Source organism: Electrophorus electricus, chromosome 1 (assembly GCF_041902795.1).
Source record: "Electrophorus electricus isolate QZ-2024a chromosome 1, ASM4190279v1, whole genome shotgun sequence".
NCBI classification, from domain to species: Eukaryota; Metazoa; Chordata; class Actinopteri; order Gymnotiformes; family Gymnotidae; genus Electrophorus; species Electrophorus electricus.
The window spans coordinates 34576945-34601858 of record NC_137497.1 but is presented as its reverse complement, the minus strand read 5'-3'; the positions used below and the strand labels follow the sequence as shown (position 1 = coordinate 34601858).

The window sequence follows — 24914 nt, the reverse complement described above, 5'->3', positions numbered from 1 at the left end:
TATGTATGTGTGGCTATTAAACAGACTTTTTGGGAGGGTTGTTGCATGCCAGATCTCTCACGATCACAATATGCAGAAATATAATTACAATACAGTCTGTCTGACATTATCGGGCTACCCTACGCTTGCCCTGCTGACGGGGGGACGAGACTGGTCCTACTGGGGACCTGCACATCACCCTGACTCTGTAATGGCTGGGGTTTAGCAGGCAGTCTATGAAGAGGGGAGTGGAGTGGGGGGTAGGGGCCTAGCATGCCAACTGACAGCAGTGTGAGCATATCATAATGGGAGTAATTAGAGTAATTAGTGTGGTGGAAGCAGACTGGCCGCCCTTATCCTGAGAGCTGCACTGCAGCAGGAGAAAGGAAGGACGCGACATGGGCTGTCGCCCGGCTCGAGATCCGTGCAGCAGGAATCTGACAGCTGTGTGTGTGTGTGTGTGTGTGTGTGTGTGGACAGAAAGAGCAAGACAGAGGCACCAGGATGGCACCAGACGTGAGGCGCGGGGCCGGCACCTGCACGGCGAGATCAGCGTGAGCGTGAAGGAACCGTGATGGACGACTCCCTGTCGCCGCAGAGGAGCAGGCGATCGAAACGGCCGCGCTTGCGCGGTGCTTTCTGTCAGAGGGCTGCGGCGCCTCCAGAGGAAGGAGTTGGGGGGGGGGGGTGCCAATTACGCCACCGAGCCACTGATGGCATAAAGGGGGCAAGAGAACGTCAACCAGCTGGTTAACATTTAATCCACAAAGGGGAGGTGGGGGCAAAACATAATGTGTATTTGACTCACCGCAGGTTGAGTGGAACCAGAGCCAAAGAGCTAAGAAGCAGTGGGAGGGGAGGGGGAAGATAAAAAAGCGTTTTTGCTGCCCTCTTGTGGTTAAATGCAAGTACTTCAACGTCCACAACGTCATGGCAACCCTTAGCTGTGAAGCATGTCCCATTTGTGTTCGTGCGTCTGTGTGTCTCCCCAAGGAACGGTACATACCTCTCTACCCTTATGAGTGACCAGTGCAGCCAGCGGTTTGGCATAGAAGCGGCTGAAGGAGAAGCCCAGGCAGCCGTACATGCTGTTGGCAGTCAGCTTCAGCGCCTTCTGTCTGATGTCATACTGCGGAACAGGACCACATAAGGAAAAAGTTCGACCGAAATGTTAAAAAAAGGGACCGGTAACCCAGAGAGAGAGCAGCGGGTGCAGCCGACAGAGGCGCTCACCTGCAGGTAGAGGTCAGGGTTCAGGTCAGGCTGCTTCATCAGCTGTTTGACCTGTCGCCTGCGCTCCACCAGCTTACGGATCTCTTTGGGAAGAACGCCCAACTCCAGATCGGGGTCAGGAAGCTCTGGAATCTCGTCGGCGTCCTCCTCCTGCCAGCATGTGTGCAGTTATGGTCACATGGCAAATCGCATGCTGCTGCCGCCGCACACACACGCACACACATGCACACGCACCACTGTCTTTCTGCGGGAACCAGGGGCCTCTCTGTGCACGGTGGTGAAACAGATGTTGAACTCCTGGATGATGGAGGGGTACAGGCTGTTGAAGTCCAGCAGCAGAATGAATTTATCGTAGAAACCTGGAGGCAGAAGACAATCCCTCAGGAAAACTCGCACCCACGCCTGCACCCACACCCACAGAACACCTACCAACTTTGGGATCCAACACCAGTCCTCCAGTGTATGCCGCCTTCTTCTTCACTTTACCAGACTTCTTCCCCACGTCCACATCGTCATCCTCACCCTAGCCGCAATCCAGCCAGCGCAAGGAGTTAAAACATGGGAGAGGATAAAACAGAAAAAAATTTAAATTAAAATAAATAAATTAATTAATTAATTTCACCCACACACACTTGATGAAATGCTTTAAAAACGGGGGAGAAAAAGGGCTTCCAACCAGGTCTTGTTGAGGCTTTTTGAAGAACTGTTTGTCTGGAACGATGTAGTTCCTGTCGTAGAACGCGTGGAGCAGAAGGTACTCGTTCCTCTCCGAGCGACCGCCCATCAACGTGCGGGACTGGCCAGAGAGCGGAGACATCAGGGTGGAAGGAGTTTTTGTTTATTTACGTTTTATTAGATGATCACTGACTGATCTACTCCGAACACCCACCACCCGCCCCATTGTTGGCAACCGGAAGGAACGCTGGCTAAAGGCTAAACGACAGCGTGGCGTCTCTACCTTCAACACGCAGGATACGACGTTCCTGGGGCTGAGACGTGCAGGTGGCCAACAACCCTCAACAAACACTGCTTCACTTACATCACAACAATTGCAGGGGGAGGGGCTTGCCACGGCATTTACGCACAGGGGGCAGGGCTTACCATGACATTGCCTGCAATGTTGGTGATCTGCAGTGCCAGCGGCAGCACGTTGAGCTCACACATGATCTGGAGGATGAGCTTGGCATCCATCCAGGTGAGTTCCAATAGGTAGAGCAGGTGAGGAGAGTCACTGAGAGAGAGAGGGAGAGAGAGTATGCCGTCGCAGGTACACAATAGCTTTCTGAAGGCCAGTGTGACATTCTCACACCAGAATTGCAAGGGGGACACATTACAACCTTGAACTTTGAACCCTATAAAAGTAAAGCAGTGCATCAACAATTAACTTACATCACCAGCACAAAGCTCACAAAACAACCAATTGGAAATTATTTAATTCTTTTCAATTCAAAGTATTTGACGTAGATCTTTTTCTTTATAACACTATTTATCCGGACAGAAATTGCAAGAGTGTTTTATCTTATTGTATTATGTGTTGCCACAAAGTAGTTTTGCAGATGTACAGAAAATCTGGGTCCAGGCCCCTACTAAGCAAGCCAAAGCAAGCCAGTGGTAAGGAAAAACTCCCCAAGATCATCAGGGAGTAACCTGAGAGGAACAGCAACTCAGAAGGGGAACGCATCCTCCTCTGGTCAACACCAGATGGCAAACTCACAAAACAGAACAAACAAAGTTGCTTTCTTGCAGTAAACGTAAGTGCAGTGACTTACAAAATGACAAACCGTTTGACAGAGGAATTCAAATGAACCAGTGAGCAGTGAATTATCCAATGAGTCGTTCTGTTTGAAAGGAGACATGTAAAGCCGTAGCAGGAGAATTGGGGGAGGCGCTGATGGGCCATCACTCAAGTCTCACGACACCCAGCCACAGTCTTCAAGCTCGTCAGAAGAGTCGATTGGCGGATGGAGCCAAGTGGCTCAAGTGTCTGTCACGTCGGAGGCTCTGCACTGACCTGTACAAGTTCCTGATGTTCTCTGGAGGCACCACGGCCCTGTCGGCCTTCAGGATGTGGGCCACCAGCTCGGTCAGGTGGTAGCTCCTGCAGCGGATCAGCTCCTTGGCGGAGATCTCCACGTCACACACTAGACGGCCACAGGCGGCGCTCTTCTCCGCGAACCCGCCGCGGCCCTGAGGGAGAGGCAGTCGGTCAGGGTGGCATATGTGAAAGCTACGTACAGCTGCTACAGATCGCAGGGGTTGCGCTCACCCCGAGTTTGGGCATGTTGGCTCGTCTGAGTCGCCCAATTTTGGACCAGAAGGGAACCTTGCATGTGTTGATCCTTTGCAGCAGGACCTCGAGGTCGAAGCCCAATATGTCGTGCCCCTGAAAGGTTGGGAGTTAGAGGATTGGGGAGGGAGCTTTTTTTTTGAGCACCTACAGTCGCATTGTCACTTCGTGACACGGCGTAGATGAGTTTGCCCTCACCACCAAAACGTCCGGGTCGACCTTGTGCATCTTGGCCAAGAAGAAGCCCAGAAGCGTGCGCTCGGTCGCCGCGATCTCCACCATCCCATTCTGGGGAAGCAACAGAGGGCAAAAAAGTTCCCCATCGTCAGACGCGCTGAAGCCGACCCGCTGCTGGCACCACGCACGAGCGGAGATGGGCTACCTCACCTTTTTCCTGACTGCTTCCTTGAAGTCATAGGGGAAGATGCAATCGTTGGGCTTGCTCACCACTGGGAACAGGAATGCGGACAAATTAACAATTATTTGGATGCGACACGAAGGTCAGTTTGCAGATCTGACTGTTGGCCGTGCTGTTTTGCAGCACTGAGGAGACAAGTCTGCAGCAGAACTCGGATGTCCAAAGACATGATAGAGACGTCGACTCACCGCAGAAATAGTTCTGGTACGGGACTCGCGGAGGGGCTTTGTCCAGGGGAAACTTGTAGTGAATGAGCGCAGCCAACGAGACGATCTGCACGCACAGGCGAAAGAACAGCAGGTCACGCGCTGACCTGAAAGGGGGGGGGTGCTCTCACGCCGTCAATGAGAACAGGGAGGCACGCGCACTTGCCTCGTTGTGGTGGGACTTTGGGTTCTGGACCGTTTTCAGGCTGATGGACATGACGACCAGCGGAGGAGGGGGCAGGTCTCTCACCACCGTCACCAGGTCACTCTTGAGAGCCACAGCCTCCACCTTACACCAGCTCATAGGCTGGTTGCTGAGCTCTGGAATTAATTTTTAAACAAAACAACTTTAACAGAAAATAGACTTTTACTCTTGCTCAAATGATACCAGGTGCATCTACGCTAGGATGAGCTTTTCTATTTGAACTCATTTAATGAACACATTTAGCGTTAGACAACTGCATTTTCCAGACCCACGAGCTGGCCAAATATTCTCTGTTCCTGCTCCCAGCCAAGTGTTCCTGAATGCTAGTGCAGGTGTGACAGGAGCTGCGATTAAGCGAAACTCTGGACCAGGGGTTCCCGTGGCCTGGGTACGAAAGCACTCGCCATCACTCACGGGGGGTCTTAACATCGAGCCAGCAGGGCCCACGGATCTTCCGGCTGAGTAGGAAGTGCTCCAGACTGGACGTGTTGGTGCCAAACACGTGCGAGAAGGTGGAGCCCTTCAGATCTGACGGCAGCTGGGGCATCTCAGCCTAGGAGGACCACACGCACACACCTTTAAAACCAGAGGGCGATCCAGTACTTCCGGTCACACGTCGGGTGGAGAAAATGCGTGTACCAGAGCCGGCTAAGTTCATCTACTCACAGAGTATCGAATTTCCAGGTACTCGCATTGCGTCGGAATGTCGGGAATCTCAAAGGCATAATTCTTCTCCACTTTCTGTTGAAAAACATCAAGCGCGACACCATCAAGTTTCATACATTTGCGGAGTCAGCACAGAGCTACGCTTCACGTATAGGCGTGGGAGCCCTCACTTTGGATTTGAACTTCATTATTTTGAATTTCTCCGAGAGGCTGTTGAACTCCTGGTAAATGTCCATCATTCCAACAGGGACATCCGTCTCCTCACCAGTCACCAGGTTTACTTTCTGTTGAACAAATGTTTTTTAAAAAGTAGTAAAAAAAAAAAAAAAAAAGTCAAAACACCGTATTCCACATAAACACACTATATGGATTGAAAACTTCACATTTATTTAACATTCTCCAGTGCATGTATGAACTCACATGTTCTCGTGGTAAGAAGTACATAGTTCTCTCAATGTTCTTCACAGCCACGCAACAGCTGACGTGGGCTTGGGCTGACTCAATCCACACTTTGCCGAACAGGTACACCACACCTGCAGCCCAGATAAACATTTATCAAATAAGCAAATATATCGCACACGAAAGCAAAACCCTGGGGGGGGCGGGGGTGTTCAGAGACTTCTGCAACTGCCCCTGAGGTCATTAGCTTGACCGGAGCCAAAAGCTACTGCCTCTGTCACTTGGCACAGTTTCTCCCCCCCCCTTACCTGGCTGGCTGAACTGGTCCTCAAATGCGTCTAGCCAGTAGAAGCGGAACACCATTTCCCCACTGGGTCCCTCCACCATGGGGAGCTGACTAGAGTCCACCTGCACCTCCACAGGAGCTTCCTCAGGCTCCTCCTCCATCTTCTCCCAGCAGGAGGCTCCGAGCACGCCTGATCTGCAGATGGAAGGGCAGCGAACGTCAGCACGGTTGGTGATGTGCTAGTGTTCAACTACAGGTTAAGTTGCGTGAGCAGACTCACAGCAACACTTCACTGCAGGCTTCAGTTTTTGGTTCTGCTTTAACATTGGCCACAGGTTCAGGCTCAGCCTCCGCTTTAACGGACACGACTTCCTCCTGCTCCATTGGCTCATCAAAATCCATCTCATCAAACTCCAATGGATCAACAGCTACAAGGAGAAAAAGAAAGAAAAAAAACATTGCCTTTAAAGAATGGAAAAGTGGATCAAGCACATTTAATTGCATAAATGGTACTAATGAACACCACCACACAAATGACAAAGCTGGATACCTTGCTCCGTCTCCTCCACCTTGGGTTTTTCCTGCAGGACAGAAGGGGCTGGTTTAGGTACCGGCCTTGACGGGACATCAGACGGAGGAGGTTGCACAGATGTGCTCTTGGGCTTCACCGAAGGACCGGCGGGTGGCTCCTGGAACGGGACGAAAGGAGATCTTAGAAGTTAGCTTGGAAAATAGAGAAAAGTGGGGAAAAAAACCAGCTATTTTAAGAAAGTACTTGTTTCATTTATGAGAACTTTAACAACATGCGATGTAGGAAATGGAGGAGGACAACACAAGGACCCAACCCACCTGGGACATTCGCAGCTGGACTGAAAACGGGTTCATGGGAGACGTCAGGGCTTTCTTTTTCTTTAAGAGTTTGACCGGTGGCGGGGTAAAAACAACCGCTTTCTAGATGAGATGGGGGGGGGGGAAGCATTCAATAAAAGCAGTTCAATGCTCACCATAATCATCCCCACAAAAAGGCTTAAAAAAAGAATTAATAAATATTCAAAGACAGTCACCTCAGAGTGCAGGTCCTGCAAGATATCTCCCAGGAGATCATCTTTTGACAGGTCCACATCTTTCTAAAAAGACCCACAAAATAAAGAAGAGGTGAAGCTCCCAAGGAGTAATGTCAGCAACGACATTTATGATTCAACGCATTATCATTATTAATAATGTCCAACACAGGAGGCTACTGCAACTCACCTCCACAGGCTTTCTGACATTGTTGTTCATGAACATGCGTTTGATATTGTTGGGTTTACTGACGGCCACTTTTTTAGCATTCTTGCTGTCCTTTGACTCCCCTCCTTTACCACCTGATTTGCCTGTTCGAAGGAAAATCAGTGCACGTTGTTATTGCTGGCCACTTTAGGACAGACTGAACCATGGCTGTTGTTCATAGCAGCCCCTGTTGCTTACTCTTAGGGCCTTTCTCCAACGCGTCCTCCTCTAGATCTTCATCAAATATCTCTCTGCCATCCTCCACGTAGCCTGTTCCATCTGACACAGAAGACATGTACAAAAACCATTACAAACATCGTAGAAAAAAAAATACAATTTTCACAGTGTCATCACACACAGCCTCTCGCTGAAATTGTTCATCAAATGATACACACTGGAGGTTCGTCAACCAAACACAAGTAACATATAGCAGTTCTACACACAATTAAAAACTCAGGCAAACTCACCGTCATCAATGATCCAGTCGTCGTCCTGCCTCTCCCGTACCATCTTTGAGTACTGATCCTCATCCACCTCTTCATACACACTTTTGATGTCCTCTACCTGCACCGAATACGGTTTAATAAGCGTTCGCGGGGAGACGAGCACCACCTACGCGTAGGCCAGCTAACTCACCTCATACTTGAGCTTCTCGCCCTTCTTGGCTTTTCTGATTTGCTCCAAGGCGGACCTGCGGCCCACCTTTTCCCTTTTCTCGCGCCTGGAGCGGGAGACGGCAATGCCACAGCTGTCCGCGCCATCTGCGAGAAAGTCAATCCGCATACACCAGCTGGTTTGGTTAGCGTCGAGGCACGTTATAGCACCATCACCGTCACCGTCACAAACTGTAGAAACTGCGAACATTAGCGTGTCGATGTACACATTAGCCGGCCAAAACAGTTAGCTAGGTTGCTAACGCTAGCAACCCAGCAGCGCGCTTGTGCCAGAAAACGACATTGAGATGTTACAACTCAGCTCGGCGGACTCGACATAACCTGTTATAAATGCTCACCGTAATCTCCACTGTCTGTGTCTTTTTCTGGATTTGAAACGGGAGCCATCTGGCGCAGCTATATACGGTATATTAAGTGCAAAAATATACTAGCGAAAGGACCCAAAACAACAAACTACGCGCCAAACCGTCTTCCCGGGGAAACTCATACGACGGAAATGTCGCAAAGGCTGGACGACCAATCAGAATTTAGATCGAGACCATTGTATTTGACATGCGCTGCCATATGGCGGTCGTGAAGTGCTGGCAGACGGGTAATTAAGATATTTCTTTTCCAAAAACGTCAAACATTAAAGGTTTTCGCAAATACACTTTAGCTCAGGTGCTTTGCGGATTTTAGATTAAGCCATAACTCAAATAAAACTAAATACAACCTACTTATTATCAGTTATTGTGAAAGGTATTGTAACCATGAATTTCATGGAAGGTTTTGGTCGTGGATGTTTAGGCTATATAGTTACAGTACTCGGGTAGAAATTTTATTCTAACGACTGATGATGGAAGTCAAAATGCTAGACTATAGAATTGCATATATATATATATATATATATATATAAATTCCAAGGTGACGATAACTTGTGTTGCAATTATCTGCATTGCAACGCTGATTAGAATAGTGATGCAACAATCTGATTTAGACAGGAGGGTCATCACTTACCTATGGGTAGTGATGGCGCTACAGCCTCCCCATCCAGTCACAGGCTCCTATGTAAATCAGACAAGATACCGTGTCTGCTGATTGGCTCTTCCCTGCTATGATTTTCGCCCAATCCAGAAGCCTTTCTCCTTGTCGTGATGGTGAGCGATGGTGGTCCTCTAAAACGGCAAAAGGCTGCTTAGCTAAGCTTGCCGGCTCTTGTCCTCTCTGTAGACTGAGCCAGAGGTGGGGTGGGGGGGAGGCTGAGCAGGGAGGGCCAGAGAAGGCAAGAAGAGGAGTGTGGGCGGGAGCAAGGCTTTGGCTCACAGGAGGACGGCAACGCGGAGCAGGTTCAGTAACAGCTAAGGGTGGAGAAAAACGGCGGCTTACAACTGATGCTGAGTAAGAGAAAGGAGGACCCCCTGCCCTTTATCTCTGGAGCCCCTGGCGAAAATGGAGGAGCTGGAACACACATGCCCCCAGCCTCGCACGGTGAGAGAGCCTCGGCCATGTGCTGTGTCAGTGTGTCTGTGGACAGGGGGAGGAGGCAGGGAGAGGCATATCGGCAGTCTCTTACTCTTTGTCTTCGGTGTCGCTGGCAGAGGGGTTGGTTATTTTCTAGACGTAGGTCAGACTCCAGCAGAAAAAGAGTCACTCGATGTGCAGTGGTGTGGCGGAAGTAGCATTGTGCCCGGACGAGCCACGGCTGTTGCCTGCAGCCTCTTTGATCTGTGCATGTGCCAATTGTCATTCAGTGCCAGAGTTGCAATACAGTGGCGTTTTAGGCAGCCACCGTTTTGCTTTCTTCACTCTGCAGATTGCCTGACTGTTTATCTGTAGCTCCTCCCCCTCACCTTGCGCAGGATTCTGGGAATGGTCCTTAACGTCCTTTAAGCCCTGTTTCCCTGTTGTTATGGGGACACAGGATTCATCTGTTGACGCTTTTTGCAGCGTCATTGGTATCATGGTGATTTACCTCAGAAGACATTACTACTATTAATCACATGAAAGTACTGGGAAAGTGGAATCAGATGATGCAACCGTGCATGTTTCACTTCAGACGGCACCAAGTAAATAGATGGTCGCCATCAAGTGAGCTTCCTGCTGAGAGCAGAATTCAGAAGACATTTAGCCATTTTATTTAATCTGCTCTTTGTGTGCAGGGACACAAAGGCGATGTCCGTTTGAAGCGGAGCTGTTTGGATGCTCTCTTTGTTAACAGGCACTGTGTGTTTTACTGCAGAGACATCTCTCTGTTGCTCTCATCCCACTTCACTGTGGCATCTCTGCCGTCCTCCGCTCACTGTTTACGGTCCCTGTTTCTCATCCCTGGAACTTGCCTGGCAGTTAGGGATCGGTTTGTCTGAGCATCCCGGTCTCATCGTATGCATGGGTCTTTCTCTTGCCTTGTTCTGCTGTGGCCTGGAATGGTCTGTCGTCAGACGCTGCTTCCCACAGAGAACCTGTTAGCAAGAGGATCAATCCACAGCATGGAGATACCCTGGCCAATCAATATAGTGGGAAGTAATTCCCATTAGCTTATGCACAGGAAGGGTATTTAAGAGGAGGTTAATGCAGTATGGAAGGGGTAAAGGGGGGGCTGGTTTAACCTTTCAAGGTGCTTTTAACCCACACACTAAAGCACTCCCACCCCAGAGGACCTTCCAGTAACAAAAGGAAGGTTGTGGTCAAATTCACAGCTTACTCCGTGATCACAGACTAAGCCCGATATGGTCTGTTCTGACAGTACATGTAGTAATGTTTGGCATAGAAGAAAAAGTGGAAATCATGTAAAAAAGCAGCTGATTAGTGATTGAGCTGGGAGCTTTGAGTTACCTTTCTTCTCACACATTTGTCTCGTTCATTCCTGTTACCCCTTTAGAGACTCACACAGCCTGCTATATTCGCCAAGGAGACGAGCTGCGAGTGTCGAGCGCCCCATGAGAAACTGACTGTGGAACAGGCCCGGCTCGGCACCCCTGGTCGGTCGGCACTTCCTCATCTTCGCCTTGCATCCTCCTCTTCCTCACCCTGTCCAGCCATATCTCCTTCTTTCCCTTCAGTGAGCTGGATCAGCTCTTAAGGTCACTCAAAGTCAGGCATATGCAGATTCCAGGCGAGCTCCGGCCGCCTCTGGGGCAGGGGGAGGCGGCGCTCATTGGCACAGGGTCTCCCTGACCCAGGTTTTCCAGGCAGGACTGTTGAAACAGGCTCCACACCACAGGGACACACCAGGGGTCTGTCGAGTGTTTAGTAAGAATTTTAACGAAGCAAAAAGAGACTGGAAAGACTGTTATAGATGTGGATAGCATGTGGAAGTATATTAAAAAAAAAAAAAAGAAACATGATACACTTTTTGTTTCCACTTTTAAAAAAAACTTTCATTCTTTTGTCCACAGTAGACAGGCCTGTGCGTGTCTATGCTGACGGGATCTTTGATCTTTTCCACTCGGGCCATGCTCGCGCTTTGATGCAAGCCAAGAACCTCTTCCCCAACACCTACCTTATTGTTGGAGGTATGTGCTCCCAACGTACCCCGTCATTTTCCGCGCTCCATCCAAACCTGCCTGTAAAATTGGGCTTTGTATTTGTGTGCATAGTGTGCAGCGACGAGCTCACCCACAAGTACAAGGGCTTCACGGTCATGACGGAAGAGGAGCGCTATGAAGCCCTGCGCCACTGCCGCTACGTGGACGAGGTGGTGCGTGACGCACCCTGGACTCTCTCTCAGGAGTTCCTGGAGAAACACAAGGTCAGTTGGAACGGTTCAAAATGATCTGCTGACACAAACCTCCTCCGCTTCGAACTAGCGCTAGGGTCCCTTCTGCTACACTTCATGCCGTAAAGTAGGCTAAGGTCTGGCTGGCTGGTGCGTCTTTTGCATTTTTCGCATCACGTCTTTGACGTTTCCCTCTTGAACTTGTGCATTCATGGCTTCAAATTTCCTCAGATTGACTTTGTGGCTCATGACGATATCCCATACTCCTCGGCAGGATCTGAGGATGTGTACAAGCATATTAAGGATGCAGGTGAGGGGAAAGAACTCTCTAAAGTTGACGTGTAGGTGTTTGTGCATGTGTGTGCATGTGCGTGTGTGTCGAGCCTGATCTAACACATGTGAGTGTCTCAGGTATGTTTGTGCCCACTCAAAGGACAGAGGGGATTTCGACGTCCGACCTCATCACTCGTATAGTGAGGGACTACGACGTCTACGCCAGACGCAATCTCCAGAGGGGATACACAGCCAAGGAGCTGAATGTCAGCTATATCAATGTAAATATACCAGTGCTGACAAATAGATCCCTCTTTTAATGTTCGTCTTTTTATTTCCTTCTCAATTTGTCACTAATCCCAACCCGCAAATTAGCTCTCCTTCTACTGCCTAATAGCTATCAGCCTGAGAGCTTCTGAGCTAACGTGTTTCCTCTGAGACACATGAAGCCTGTCACTGCATTTGAACTGCTGCTCAGTGTCATTGGACAGCAGAACGCAGTTCGAGGAGTGCGTTACCTGCCCATTCCTGTATATGTGATCTAACAGACTCGTGTGATTGGCTAGCCTCGCAGTGATCGAGACAGGGAAAGCGGGCCATCGCTCTGAACTAGCGGCCTCTGGACAGTAGGGTGAATTGCTCCTAGCTGCCCTCGGTCCAACTGCTGACTAGAGCCATGCTTGCCAATGACCTTGCCAGGAGAAGAAATACCGCTTGCAGAACCAGGTGGACAGAATGAAGGAAAAGGTGCGAACGGTGGAGGAGAAGTCCAAGCACTTTGTGTACCGGGTGGAAGAGAAGAGCCACGACCTCATCCAGAAGTGGGAGGAGAAGTCCCGCGAGTTCATCGGCAACTTCCTGGAGCTCTTCGGCCCTGACGGGACATGGGTGAGTCCTGCCATTAGTCAGAAGGTGCAGGGGAGGCCTAAGCCCTTCATTGTTCTCCATTTACCCAAGCTAGGATGCTGTACATTACTGTACCACTGTAATGCTACAATACTGCACTTCTTTCAACAAAAATTACTGCACGGAGGCGTCAATATTTTTATTCTTAGAACAAAGAATAATGTGTAAAAGAATATTATTTAACATATGGGGAAGCGTGATCTGACCCATGTTAAACGAACAGAACAAAACCGTAATCTGATGATATTGTGTACACAGCAGTGGTCCCCCAAGCTTGAGGGACTCCCTGGGCTGTCTATCATGCTTGCTCCCCTCCCCTCCCCCTCTCCCTCTCAGAAGCAGATGTTTCAGGAGCGGAGTGGCCGTATGATCCAGGCTTTCTCGCCCCGTGGCTCGCCCTGTAGCAGCCCCCCTCGGGAGCTGTCTCCGTCCCGCTCTCCATCTCCTCCTTCCCGCTGGGCGGTACCGAGATCATCACCACCCTCCTCGCCAAAGGGTGCCTCCGCCTCCATCAGTAGCATGAGTGAGGGCGATGAGGATGAGAAGTGAGAGGCAGCCCACCCCCCCACCCCCTCCCTTCTTTACCTGTGTACACGTCGGCAGTGATGACCAGTTCACACAATTATCTCCATGGGAATTACATATGTATACTGATGCAATACAGGACAAACAGTCCTGATGTGCTTTACCAGTTACATAGAGTACATATGAAAGCCATTGCTGACCTCTTCTCCTTAAGAGAGAGCAAATTTAAGAGGATGGGGTTAAAAGAGGGCATGGACTATCCAGCTGATTTGTCCTCGTGCTCAGGTTGGACTCTCCTTGTAATGTACTGTACATCCTTGTTTGTCCACCTTTGGGCTGGAGATTTTTTTTTTTTTTTTTGCATATTAAAGGAACTCTGGAAGCTATAAGTCTTGACAGCCACATCTGTCACAACCCTGGTCATCTAAGTGTGTCACTAACAAATTTGTCGAATGGGGAACTATTAACAGGTGTTTTTGCTTTACTATATACATTGATCAGTTCTCAAGTGTTCTGTCAATGTTCTTCCTTCCTGCTCGGTATCAAAATGACATTTTTGACATCTGTGGCAAGTAGTAATCAAACTGATTATGTAATCAGGCCTCTGCAGGAATTTAATTGTTGGTTGTTCAATTTGCTCATGGGACTTTCGGAACTTCCAGGTCACACATTTGCTATCCTCTGACAGGGCAGGGGAAGCTAAGGATGTCACCTCTGTATGAATGCCAGCACTTTCCCTGTAAACACAGAACCGTTAGAATCGCTATCCACTCCCCAGCGCCGTACCCCATACCAAACGCTCATGCAACGCTCCCCTAGAGATGTCATAGGGCATGCACTCTATGTAAGCTTGCACTCTGTACAAACCTTTTAATGTGTCCTTTTGTTGGTATATTATTTTCTACTTCTGGCTTCTAAATGTAAATAAAGTATATATCACAGAGAACATGCCGGAGTCTGGATGAACTGAATATTAAGATAAAAAATAAAAAAAATCAGAATGATCAGAAAACATCACTCAGGAATGTGGGTGGGGTTTTTTTGTTTTATTGAATTTAGATTGGGATAAGAATGAACAGATCAACAACATCATTGCATTATGTGATTGGAGTAGGTGAACATCCACTGAAGACTGGAAATATTAGAAACGTCAGATTAGGACAGGACATTTCCAGCAGTACTAATACTCAACCACCAAACAGCTGCTATTCACCTATTGTACGGTGATGGAGAATATACACACTGGAACACAACAAGGTCATACTGGGTAAATCAGCGATGCCTGATTTTTATTTATTTTTTTTTTTTAAGCAGTCAAAACAGGAACAGTGTTGCTTCGAGAAGGACAGAACGATCTAGGGAGACTTTACAGCTCCATTACATGAGCAGCACTACACAAAACTGTACAAGTGATTGTGCAATGAAAACTATGCTGGGAAAACCAGCCCTGTGATGAACATATCGAAAAGCATTTCCATTTGGGTTGTGTACATTAAAATGGGTTAAGTTCATGCTGGTTTCATGTCATCTAATTCTTCATTATCTCCACTAATAGGAGATATTAAATTGCTCTGAAGAGCACATAGTTTTTTCTAAATGACTTACACTTCAACTCCAGTTGAATGAAAAGATCCACAAAACACTGTAAGGTCCATAATGATTCCTCATCTGGGACAACAGCAAACAAAACTAAAACAAGCTCTCACTGTCACAAACTAAAGACTTATTTCAGCACTAGTTGAGCTTAGAATGGTATCTGAATTATATCTCTACAACAAAATGAGATACAAGAACCACCATTTCATTTTGTACTGAGAACTCTCCGTAAAGAACAGCCTCACCAAAGACACAATAGTGGGCTACAATAAAGGAATGCTGCCACATTTGTAAGTGCATAATATTAGTTTTCACTCATTATTTGCAACATCAACTTTAGTTGCATGACTTATTTAAATTAGAATGTTAACCATTTTTACAAAGATTTGCAGTTTTCAATAAATATCAGCACATTTTCAAATCGTCTTTCAAAAACAAATTTTTCCTCAACAGATAAAAAAAACTGAATATTCATCTCAAATAAATGCACTTCCAAAATAACTCGAGGTCCTGAGAAAACTCTAAAATGTGCGCAGAGAATTGGAGGAAAAAATAAGGGAATTCCAGCAAGCCAATAATGAACTTTTAGCAAAATAAAAGTGATGTTCTGAGGCATAAAAAAAAGAGGAAAAAACCCTGTTACTATTTTAAAAGAAATTCCTCCGTAAGAACCAAACATCTATGATTGCATCGCTAGCCCACCGCCACAGGAACATCATTTGTGAAGACCTCCTTCTTTACAGCTCTGCACTGATCATACTGGCATGCTGGCAGTGGATGGAGGTGTAGGGGAAAGCTTCTGCTCCACTGCAGTTTTACAGCCAGAGGGTAACGGCCCTTCGTGCTGACTGTACGGATCTGTAAACATAACTTCCTGTTCCTATCACTTTGAACCGAGTGCTGTAAGATAAGACAGATTTGAGTTTCAGCAGGCCTTTCACCAGAAGGCTTTTATTTGCAAACTGAAAAAAAATAAAATAAAAGAATTGGAAGGTGGTGCTGTGTACACTTTGTTCTGCTGGCGCCTTCGTCAGTGTACGAAGTAACAGAAGGCGGAGAGTCAGAATGGGTTTGGGGGAAAAATACCCCCCCCTCCCCCAAGTAGATAAAAGGCGGGGGGGGGGGAAACAAAACACCTGTGTTTCTATTTAAAATGAACTCCTCCATAAGAACCAAACATCTATGATTGCATCGCTAGCTTACAACCACAGGAACACCACTTGTGAAGGCCTCCTCCACAGTTCTGCATTGATCAAACTGGCATGCTGGCCATGGATGGAGACATTGGTGGAGGGGTGGTGCTTCTGTTACACTTCAGCGGCTACTGATTCACAAAAAACTCAAAGAGGGTAACAAGATTTGTAAACATTAATGTTTCTATCATTTTAAACCGGCTGCTGTAAGATGAGGCTTTGATAACACATACACTCCGTTCTACTGCTCACTTTGTCCGGGTCATTGTCTTCATTAGTGTAAAAGAAAGCCAAGAGTCAGAATGGTTTTGGGAAAAAGAACCCTCCTAAAGGTAAATGGAGTCTGAAGGATTTCTAATGCCCTGAAAGGTCTCGGATATTTATAGAATTTTCTAAAAGTGGCAGTGGCATCTCTTTGTATAATTATTACACATTACTTGAAATTACAGCCAAATGCATATCAAACAAGTGGTTTATACTTGACATAGTGCTTAGAATTTTATAAATTCTTTATATGACATTTAATTCTATGTATAACATTTGGTTTTGCCTATTTGCTAAATTTTGCTTTTCAAAATTACTCATGTGCCTTACAAATAAAACACAACCAGGATTCCCTATTGTCAGATGGAACGGTTCTTGGTGATTGTTGTTAAGGAAACAGCAGACTTTATATTTCTCCCACCTGTGAATCTCCCAACGACAGTAAATGAAAAGTGCTTTGCCTCAGCCCTCTGAGACACCAGCAGCCTGGTTTCCCTGGCTCTTCAGAGGAAGCAAACAGGGGCCCAATTATGTGGCACTTTTCGAACCTGGGGCCCCATTCACTCGAGCACACACAGAACTCTCCCCTGCCTCCCACAGCCTCTCCGGACCACGCCACAAGGGGGCACTACAACCAATGTGTTATGCTGTACCGAGGAAGAAGGAGCAGAGGGTGCATTAAGACGCATGGCTCGTTTCGGCTCTGCTCAGGGAATGCTGACAAGCACAGAACACTTGGCATTGATGTGTTGTTGCCACAGCAACAGAAACTAGAGTAAAACTGAAGGAGGGGTGGGGTAGAGGGGCAGTAGGCCCGGTGCCAGGCAGTGGTGCGTGGGGAAGGGTGGCAATTATCTTTTCTCCTTGTACGTGGAGGCGTCCCGCGGCTCCTTGCTGGGGTTGCTCCAGTCGTCAGCCTCAGGCCCTCCTTGGTAGTGGCGCCAGGCTGACTTGTTAAACACTGGCAGGCGCTCAAATGACTCGCTGGAGAGAGCCTAAGGAGAGAAGAAGCCGTTACGAAGCTCGTCGCATGGCAAAGAGGACAGCCAGTGAAGACAGAAGCCAAGCCCACCTTCAGGTAGATGACCGCGTCTGTCCCTACACCTTCCATAGAGTAGAGCTTCAGGTCCCCCTGGAAGTAGCGTGCGTACAGTCTGGAGATGGGCAAGCCATGGCCAAACCCAGCCTGAGGAAGACAGGAAGAGGAATTATGAGGAACAGTAAGGTTAGTCTGAAAGGTTCTTTTCCTGCATGTGCAGAATTGTGGGGGGGGGGGGGGGGGGCTTCAGGATCAGCACGTTGTTTTTATCATAGCTGGTTAATGTGCTTTTCCTTTACCAGGGGCACTCGTTTGGAGTCCAGGCTGGGGGTTGGTGCAGTGGAGTAGGTGTAGTTGAAGAGCCTGTCAATCTTCCTCAGAGGCACGCCTCCACCCCGGTCACTGATCTAAAGCAAGCAACACATACTTTGTACTTACAATACAATCCCAACACCATATATGCTCACCCTTCCTCTCCAGGTCCTCTGCACATGACAGTACACGGCACACCTGATACATGCATATGAAGTTTTAATGTATATACAAATGTACACCCCTATATACATACATACCTCGTGGGTGTAGTTTTTGTATGCTAATCGTATTGCCCATGTCCCTGTCTGTACCCATTGTCATAATATCTGCATTTTCTGTACTGTCTAGTTATTGTTTTTCTTCCTCTATGAACAGTCTTCAGAGTTGCCACAGTTCATTTCTCTATACTTTTGTACTTGCTACAAATGTGCTTTTATCAGATAAACCCTGGATCCGATCAGCTACGCTACGTAAATGTGCCTGTGTAAACCAAGTAATGATAATAGCACGTTACAGAGGGGACCCACTCAGATTGGGACTGACCTTTATGGACAGATCCTCCATCCCTAGGGTAACCTTTGCCTTAATAGGTGGAAGGTCATCTTTGTCATCTTCGTGGTGCTCAACAGTAGCTCGCATTGCATTCTGCACACGCAGACACACAGCCTGAAAAAAGCCTACGGGCCTATATGTGTAATACATCTGTGTTATGTTCAGGGTTGCACAGACCTATACATCACCATTGCCCATACTGTATCCTTACTCACAGAGAGTCTAGATTGCTGTTGCCGTTTATTAAGCTAGCTTTTCTACATGCCCAAGGTTTTTCAATGCATTAACTGTTAGAGATAATAATCAATATCAAGAAAAGAAAGTTCAGAGGAAAGACAGCATGTGTATTAATCATTGGCAGTATAAGTATGTAAGCATCTTGTAAATCATGTGCGACCAAGACTGATTTCTGTACCTAATGTCTTTCCAGAAACCAGTGGACATAAAAACAGGCTCAAACCTCTCACCTTGAACAGTTCAAACAGCATGTGGAACAGATGAGAGGGCACATAAACAGCTTGGATGGGTTTTTTAGGTGCCTTAGCTACAAAAGCAGAACATTTGCATCATTATTTTAACATCATCAGTTGAGACACATTCATTATTCATTTATTTTGCCATTGCTTATATAAGATGGGCAAATTGTAAGTTTAAAACTACATTTAAACTGTGTTTTTGAAAAAGCAAATCTGATACACAGTAACGTGCAACGAAGACTAGGGCTAAGCGATATAGCAATATTATTGTTTTTCTGAACATATACTGGGTAAAGTTAGTACTTCTTAAACACTGATTAAAGGCATGTTTCATAAAGTAAAATAATTTATATCATCAGTTATAAAAAGCCTGTAAACATCATGTGGCTTTAGGCTATAATCATGATTGTTTTTACTCAATAATTTTATTTTATAAGTTTATTTAGACATTTTTCATAGCTTTTTATTAAATGAGATTAAACTAATTTTATTCATATATTGTATCTGATCCCAGGAGTTAAACCTCAGAAAAACGAAACATCATGATACGAATCGTGCATCTTGATACATCACAATCTAATTTTTTTTTTTGCCATGTCGCCCAACACTGCGTGGATCATGTACCATTGAATTCCTCGATCTTCAGCTCTGGGGCAGCAGGATAGTACTGTTCACACAGCATCTTGGCTGTCTCATACGCATCTGAGAGTCAAAGGTTAAGATTCAGCTTGCGGAGAAGAAATGCATCCGCAAGAGAGAAATCAAAGAGGCGGAGCCGAAAGGCCAAAGTAGCATCTTACCGGTGACCACATCAGAGACACAGCACGCAGGATCGATACTGCCAATGTGTTTGGGGTGTGCCGGGTTTGTGTCATTGCCAAAGAGGAGTGCTGCAGTAAACAGTGACAACTTATTTATTTACTTATTTGTTGTTGTTGTTTTGTTTTTGTAATGAACACCTCAGGTTATGGACGTCCCAGGTTATGGACGTCCCAGGAACCTACTGTGCTGGTTGATGAGCATGCGGAAGGAGATGCGATTGGTGTAGAAACGGTCCAGGAAATACTGGATGTTGGAGCTGACAAACGGGTCGAAACCGAACTTCTCCTTGTACTCAATGACACCCTGGGCCATGGTGGGGACCACGTCATTGTGCCGGTTCCTGACCTCAATAAGGACCTCCAAGAAGCTGCAAAAAAGCACAGCGAGCAAGCTGACATCCAACAAGAAGGAGGAAATGAAACAAAAAGCGATAGCAAGACAAACGCTGACCCTAAATTTGCACCTCAACATTACATAATCTGTACAAAATCTGCTTCTTTAATGATTAATGAGGTATAACTGTATGCAAGTTTCCATGCCTACTGAATTAAAACAGTCTGCATACAGATGATCAGCTATCTAAAGATCTTTAGAAGACTAAATCCTCTGTCATGTTCAGTCAGACAGATCTACTATATTATGAATGTTTGCCCTCATAAGTGGGAGAATTGGTTCCATGAGGTTTTTTTTGTTACATGTGTAAGGGGTTTGCTTTGCTGTATCCTAGACTGCCTTCAACATTACAATCTTCTCCTGTGTTCACTCCATCCATAGGTCACCTTCCTGTAACTCAATGCCTAAGCAGACAGGAGGCAAACGCACTGGACCCTGGCACCTGAAAACAAAAATAAAGTGAAAATACAATCAAGGTACAGAAAAAAAAATTGCACTCACTCGTTCAGGGCATGTGGGTCATCTGGGCTCTTGTTTTCATAGTCGAGTAACTCCCAAAAGCTCTGCATGTACCTAAGGACGTTTTTTTTAAATGATTAAAAAACAGCAAAACCACAGCTGGGAGGTTAGTTTGAAAGCTACAGTATGATGCTGAAGACTACAATATATAAATGAGTTCTTTTACAAATCACTACATCTTTGATTTGTGTGCTGTGAGGACCGTGACCAGTCTCTGACGCTCCAGGTGAGTTTTCTGCAGGTGTTTGGAACAATGCCAGTGTTCACACCATCCAAGAAAGTAATTTTGGTCAGAATAAAGCATAACAATATTCAACCATTTACCCCTCATCTGGTAATCTATAATAATATAGATGTACTTATATGTACTTGTTTAAATAAAAATATATACTACATGTTTATAATAATAAGCATAAATATGTATATGCTTGGATTTTTATTTCTACTATTTTACAGTATGTAACTGATATTCTACTATTCCACATTCTTGATTACATTTTCTAACATCATTGGGTTGTTTTTTTTAGTATGCTATATTTTCAAACATGTTTTTTGCATACACAGTGATTTCAGCAGTCAAGCAATATTTTATCCTTTACTTTTGATGACATGCAATCTGATTTTGATGGAAAAAAATGGGTTTTATCCGTTATATTTGGTAACTGGTGTTGTTCTCATGTGAATTCTTCGACAGACTTAGAGATTTATTTAGTCAAATGAGATTGAAATAATATATGAACATATTTTTGTCTAGGATAGTGTTCATGTACTGAGGAAGCTTGTTTGTAACCGAAACCAAACAAAAACAGTTTCATTACACTTGAAACTGTCCACTTCATTAAACAGTTTATGTAGCAAGAATCTGCTCTCTGTAACTGTGTACAGTTATTTGCCATTGTTCTCTGGGTACCACTCACCATTTCTGCACAAGTTTGACCGAGGGCTGGCTTACCAGCCTGTCAGGCAAGAGGTTCACCTCGCGCATGGTGTTGGCCAGCCGCACCGGCAGCTCCTTCCTCAGGAACATGTACGAGGTCTTCTCACACGCATTGTCCCGGCCTGGGAAGCACACGCACACGAGGGGGCACACACAAAGGGGCACATGGGTGGAAAGACAAAGGAAATGAAGGAAGCTTGTTTGTCTGCCACAACTTTACTGCTGACTCATCCCCACTGGTGTTTAGCTGGGGGGGTGAGTCATCAGAATCTATGGCTCAGGTCCTTCCCCCATCACCCCAAAAGGAAACAACTGTGTGATAAGCGCATGTGTTCACACACCAACTAGATCCCTATTAAAATGCATGACAAGGTAGGCAACTCATAACGCACACATCAATTATACAGCTGTGACAGAAGAGTGAACTAGTCCAAGAACTAAACAATCACCCGTGTCACGTTACTCATATATGGCTGAATTCCCAGACAAATCATCATTTACACAGTAACACAATCCAACAGTAGGTTCAGTCGGTGTCTGACAGATTATGATACATTAATTATTTTAGATTGCATAATGTACTGAACTGTTCTTAAACAAGAAGAAAAGAAGATGGAGACCATGTAAACATTTCAGTTTTGCTCAAGGAACAAGATGACAACATGATTGTCATAAACATTTAGAAGTCTTATGATTTAGGCCTCTGAGTAGAACTGAAGCCCTCTGTTTTTTACCCATCAATGAAAATAGATCAGTTTGTTTTGGTCCCTGCGCATCGAAGTGCTTCGTTTCACACAGCAAGCTCTCCAACAGGCCACAGAAAGGGAAAGTGACAGGGAGTGAAGTCTGCCCTCCACACACAGGCTCAAACTGCAATTTTACAAGAACCCGGGGTAGTATTAATAAGATATGACGAAATCTATTAGCCATCTAGTCAGACTGATTCAGCAGAAAACGTCCTCTTTGTATATCTGTTACCGGGCAAGCTTAGAAACAACACACACACACACACACACCAAAAAAAAAAAAAAAAAAAAAAAAAAAATCCATGCTCGTTTAACCGGTAAGAGCAAAAGGCAGGCCAGTGAACAACGACTAAAACACTAAAAAAAACAAACAAACACCAGCACAGCAACCAGAAGAGGCATGTAAGGACATCCAGCCTAGCAGACTCTGATCAAGCAGCGGGGAAATGCAAGCAGTGTTTTAGTGAAGCACCTGTACGCCGACAAACATCGTATATGTGACTTGAAGCAAATATTTGATATGCTAAATGGTCAGCCTCCTGGTCCAAGTTCTGCAAGGCGAGTTTAAGAACCCCGATGTCTGGCGTCAAGATTTTTTAGGCAAAATTCTTCTGTTATGTCTCATTTATCCCTCTGCATCAGTCTGCGACACTTCCAAAAGACCGACGCAACAGCATTACTTCGATACCAGCATGAGCCTCCGTTCGCAAATATTTAATGTCGCCAGTCCGTGAATAGCTGCATGCACACTCTCTTGGGAATGGAGCATTAGCGGAGTACTGGCAACCATAGGCTAACAATTCCAAAGTCCTCCAGGATAGGACGTCATTAGCTAGCAGGCTAATGCTATAATTCATAACCTGTAGTTAGCAAGCATCCTTTGTCCGGCCAAAGCAACTTACCAAATTCCAGAAACTGCTTGATCGACAGTGGAGACGGCGAAAATCTGGAGTAGTACTCTATCTTTGATGAAACGTCCTTAAACAGAAATGCCGACAATCTCATGGTGAGACTAGTGTCAATCTAGCTAGCTAGACGCAGTTTTCACTGAGGTTTTCTGAAAAGCCAGCTAGCTACTGCAATAAAGCAGTACAATGGCATACGCAACGCCTCTCCAGAAACATGACAGTACATTAGTTAATAAGAGACATTCTGGCCATGTTTCTCCGTCGCTGATATGGGGGACGAGTACATTAAGTGCAGTTAAAGTTGCTCTTTGACGGCCACTGTCAAAAACACTTATATTTGAATATCAGCCTCACAACCGCACTCGCCTTTCGCGTGAGCAAAGCTGATTGGCTGACTGCGCGTCTGCGAACCCCGGAAATTGGGAAGTGTGCTTTGACATTGGTTAACTTTTACATATCGCAAGTTTTTTTTAATCGATGTCACGCTAGGTTGAAATTCACAGGACAGAACTTACAGCACATCTTTACACTACCAAATTCGTCTATATTCCCCCGTAAATTGCGCTTCTTCGGAAAGAAAATAGTCTTGATATTCTCTGACAATGTGTCCTTATAGAAATCACAGTTAAATATGTGTATATATGGGTGTTATGTTCTGCAGAACGTCTTTAGTCTGCTGTTCAGGCTGACTGCAACCGACCAGCTTTCTGTCCAGTCTGTTCTCTCCACGAGCAACGAGAGCAAATCAAGGGACCAATGTCAGTCGTAGTCAGAGATGCTCTAGTTCATTAGCGGCAAGAGGAAGGTATTTGTAGGGGTGTGGTGTGTGTGTGTGTGTGTGTGTGTGTGTGTGTGTGTGTGTGTGAGAGAGAGAGAGAGAGAGAGAGAGAGGAAGTCATAGGGGTGATCAGGGCAGCTGGTTAGGACCAGCTGGAGATTAGCCAACTGCTACCGATTATTTTAAGTTCTACAGATACATGGGAAATCTTGTCCTAAGACATGAAGTAAGACTCCGAGGTCAGAGCGAGTAGAAAGAACGTAGAGTGCATCATCAGATTAGGGCATGGTCAGCCCTTGCTTGAGACCAACACAATCTTCTTCATCATTAGGCTAACAAAGTGATTTTGTACTAAAAAAAAAAGAATTAGTAAGTCTGGAAGGTTTATGGAAGGTTTTGGTTGGCACACACGCCTTCACAAAAGCTGATCGTACATAAACCAAACAACCACAACCTCTTACACATACAACTGTAGCAAGCCATCGTTCACAGCCAGGCCAAGAAGGACGCCTACAGAAGAGGAGATAGAGCCCTGTGCAAACAGAGCAAGAACTCACTGATGTTACAGTATATAGCTGAAAAACAGGTTTTCAGCAAATGACCCTGCATCTGTATGGTGGGGCCTCTAAGACATCACAAACTAGAGGACCACTGAGGCAAACAAAGACCGGGCTGATGACCTTAATGTCCCCTACTGTAGGTTTGAAAGGGAAAAATTCACACCCCTTACCCACTCCAGTTCAATGTTAATGGACCCATTCACACCTCACACTACCCCTGACATTGCGTTGAATGTATTTGAAGAGGATGTGCCCTGGCTCTTCCACAGAGAGAATACCAGGAAAGCACCAGGTCCAGATGGCATCTCCCCAAGCTGCAACCTGTGCTGACCAACTGGTTCAGTCTTCACACACATATACAGCAGATTAAAATGCTTCAAAAGCTCTGCCATTATCCCATTATCCCAATCCCCAAAAAACCCTCCATTACATGTCTGGATGGCTACAGGCCTGTTGCTATGACGTCTGTGGTCATGAAGGCTTTTGAACGCCTGGTCCGCCTAAAGAACATCATAGCACACCTGTTGGACCCCCTCGTTTGCCTACTGGGCAAACAGATCAGTGGATGACACAGTTAACATGGGACTGCACCACATTCTACAACACCTTGACTGTCCAGGGACATGTGCAAAGATCCTGTTTGTGAACCTCAGCTTTCAAAACCGTCATTCCAGAAATCTTCTATTCCAAACTCTCAAAGCTCACTGTATCCCCCATCATCTGTTAGTGGGTCACCAGCTTCCTGACAGGCAGGAAACAGCAGGTGAGGCCAGTCACTTCCAATATCCAGACATTC

At 46.1% G+C, this 24914-nt stretch overlaps 3 protein-coding genes across 9 annotated transcripts in view; 1 reads left to right on the top strand and 2 right to left on the bottom strand.

Annotated features, from left to right (window-relative positions):
* The window catches only part of pola1 (polymerase (DNA directed), alpha 1), a 39434-nt gene extending 30726 nt beyond the window's left edge, over positions 1-8708 (bottom strand). For 2 of the 4 annotated variants that reach the window (XM_081716882.1, XM_081716891.1), the window contains exons 1-26: positions 7961-8102; positions 7585-7802; positions 7416-7512; positions 7147-7227; positions 6931-7052; positions 6744-6806; positions 6529-6630; positions 6230-6368; positions 5960-6107; positions 5702-5874; positions 5415-5527; positions 5165-5278; positions 4995-5069; positions 4743-4881; positions 4290-4444; positions 4106-4190; positions 3887-3948; positions 3698-3787; positions 3479-3595; positions 3224-3399; positions 2314-2443; positions 1889-2008; positions 1642-1735; positions 1447-1571; positions 1213-1362; positions 986-1108 (exon numbers count right to left, since the gene is read on the bottom strand). In XM_081716882.1, the coding sequence (XP_081573008.1) occupies positions 986-1108; positions 1213-1362; positions 1447-1571; positions 1642-1735; positions 1889-2008; positions 2314-2443; positions 3224-3399; positions 3479-3595; positions 3698-3787; positions 3887-3948; positions 4106-4190; positions 4290-4444; positions 4743-4881; positions 4995-5069; positions 5165-5278; positions 5415-5527; positions 5702-5874; positions 5960-6107; positions 6230-6368; positions 6529-6630; positions 6744-6806; positions 6931-7052; positions 7147-7227; positions 7416-7512; positions 7585-7802; positions 7961-8009 (3060 nt within the window). In that variant the 5' untranslated portion in view covers positions 8010-8102. Of the gene's footprint in view, positions 1-985; positions 1109-1212; positions 1363-1446; positions 1572-1641; positions 1736-1888; positions 2009-2313; positions 2444-3223; positions 3400-3478; positions 3596-3697; positions 3788-3886; positions 3949-4105; positions 4191-4289; positions 4445-4742; positions 4882-4994; positions 5070-5164; positions 5279-5414; positions 5528-5701; positions 5875-5959; positions 6108-6229; positions 6369-6528; positions 6631-6743; positions 6807-6930; positions 7053-7146; positions 7228-7415; positions 7513-7584; positions 7803-7960; positions 8103-8618 lie in introns of those variants that run through there. The other 2 variants (XM_081716893.1, XM_035526698.2) reach the window with 2 other exon arrangements.
* A 95-nt stretch (positions 8709-8803) lies between these two features.
* pcyt1ba (phosphate cytidylyltransferase 1B, choline a) lies at positions 8804-13968 on the top strand. 4 transcript variants are annotated; one of them, XM_035526701.2, is made up of 8 exons: positions 8804-9089; positions 10480-10579; positions 11000-11113; positions 11198-11349; positions 11548-11626; positions 11728-11870; positions 12289-12477; positions 12832-13968. In XM_035526701.2, exons 1-8 carry the CDS (start codon positions 9051-9053, stop codon positions 13042-13044), a joined length of 1029 nt encoding a protein of 342 aa, XP_035382594.1. In that variant the 5' UTR covers positions 8804-9050; the 3' UTR covers positions 13045-13968. The 4 variants fall into 4 exon arrangements, with proteins under 4 accessions (XP_035382594.1, XP_035382595.1, XP_081573044.1 ...); XM_035526702.2 differs by having other exon boundaries at positions 10997-11113; positions 11755-11870; XM_081716918.1 differs by having other exon boundaries at positions 10997-11113; positions 12835-13968.
* Positions 13969-14281: 313 nt separating this feature from the next.
* pdk3a (pyruvate dehydrogenase kinase, isozyme 3a) lies at positions 14282-23136 on the bottom strand. The gene is made up of 11 exons (XM_035526699.2): positions 22775-23136; positions 21107-21248; positions 20172-20243; positions 19460-19644; positions 19256-19345; positions 19080-19157; positions 18447-18523; positions 17971-18072; positions 17412-17519; positions 17146-17259; positions 14282-17068 (listed from the first exon to the last, which is right to left on the bottom strand). The coding sequence occupies exons 1-11, from the start codon at positions 22875-22877 to the stop codon at positions 16925-16927; spliced, it is 1215 nt and encodes a 404-aa protein (XP_035382592.1). The 5' UTR covers positions 22878-23136; the 3' UTR covers positions 14282-16924.
* Positions 23137-24914: the final 1778 nt, after the last annotated feature.

Bases quoted from the DNA above. Each gene is read 5' to 3' on its own strand.
- pcyt1ba (XM_035526700.2), top strand. From the start codon at position 9,051: ATGGAGGAGCTGGAACACACATGCCCCCAGCCTCGCACG. The intron at 10,580-10,996 runs GTCGGTCGGCAC...TTTTGTCCACAG, and splicing joins GGCCCGGCTCGGCACCCCTG to TAGACAGGCCTGTGCGTGTC. The intron at 11,627-11,727 runs GTGAGGGGAAAG...TGAGTGTCTCAG, and splicing joins CAAGCATATTAAGGATGCAG to GTATGTTTGTGCCCACTCAA.
- pdk3a (XM_035526699.2), bottom strand. From the start codon at position 22,877: ATGAGATTGTCGGCATTTCTGTTTAAGGACGTTTCATCAAAGATAGAG. The intron at 19,346-19,459 runs GTAGGTTCCTGG...TGTTTACTGCAG, and splicing joins CATGCTCATCAACCAGCACA to CACTCCTCTTTGGCAATGAC. The intron at 18,073-18,446 runs GTGAGAGGTTTG...CTGCGTGTGCAG, and splicing joins TGCTGTTTGAACTGTTCAAG to AATGCAATGCGAGCTACTGT.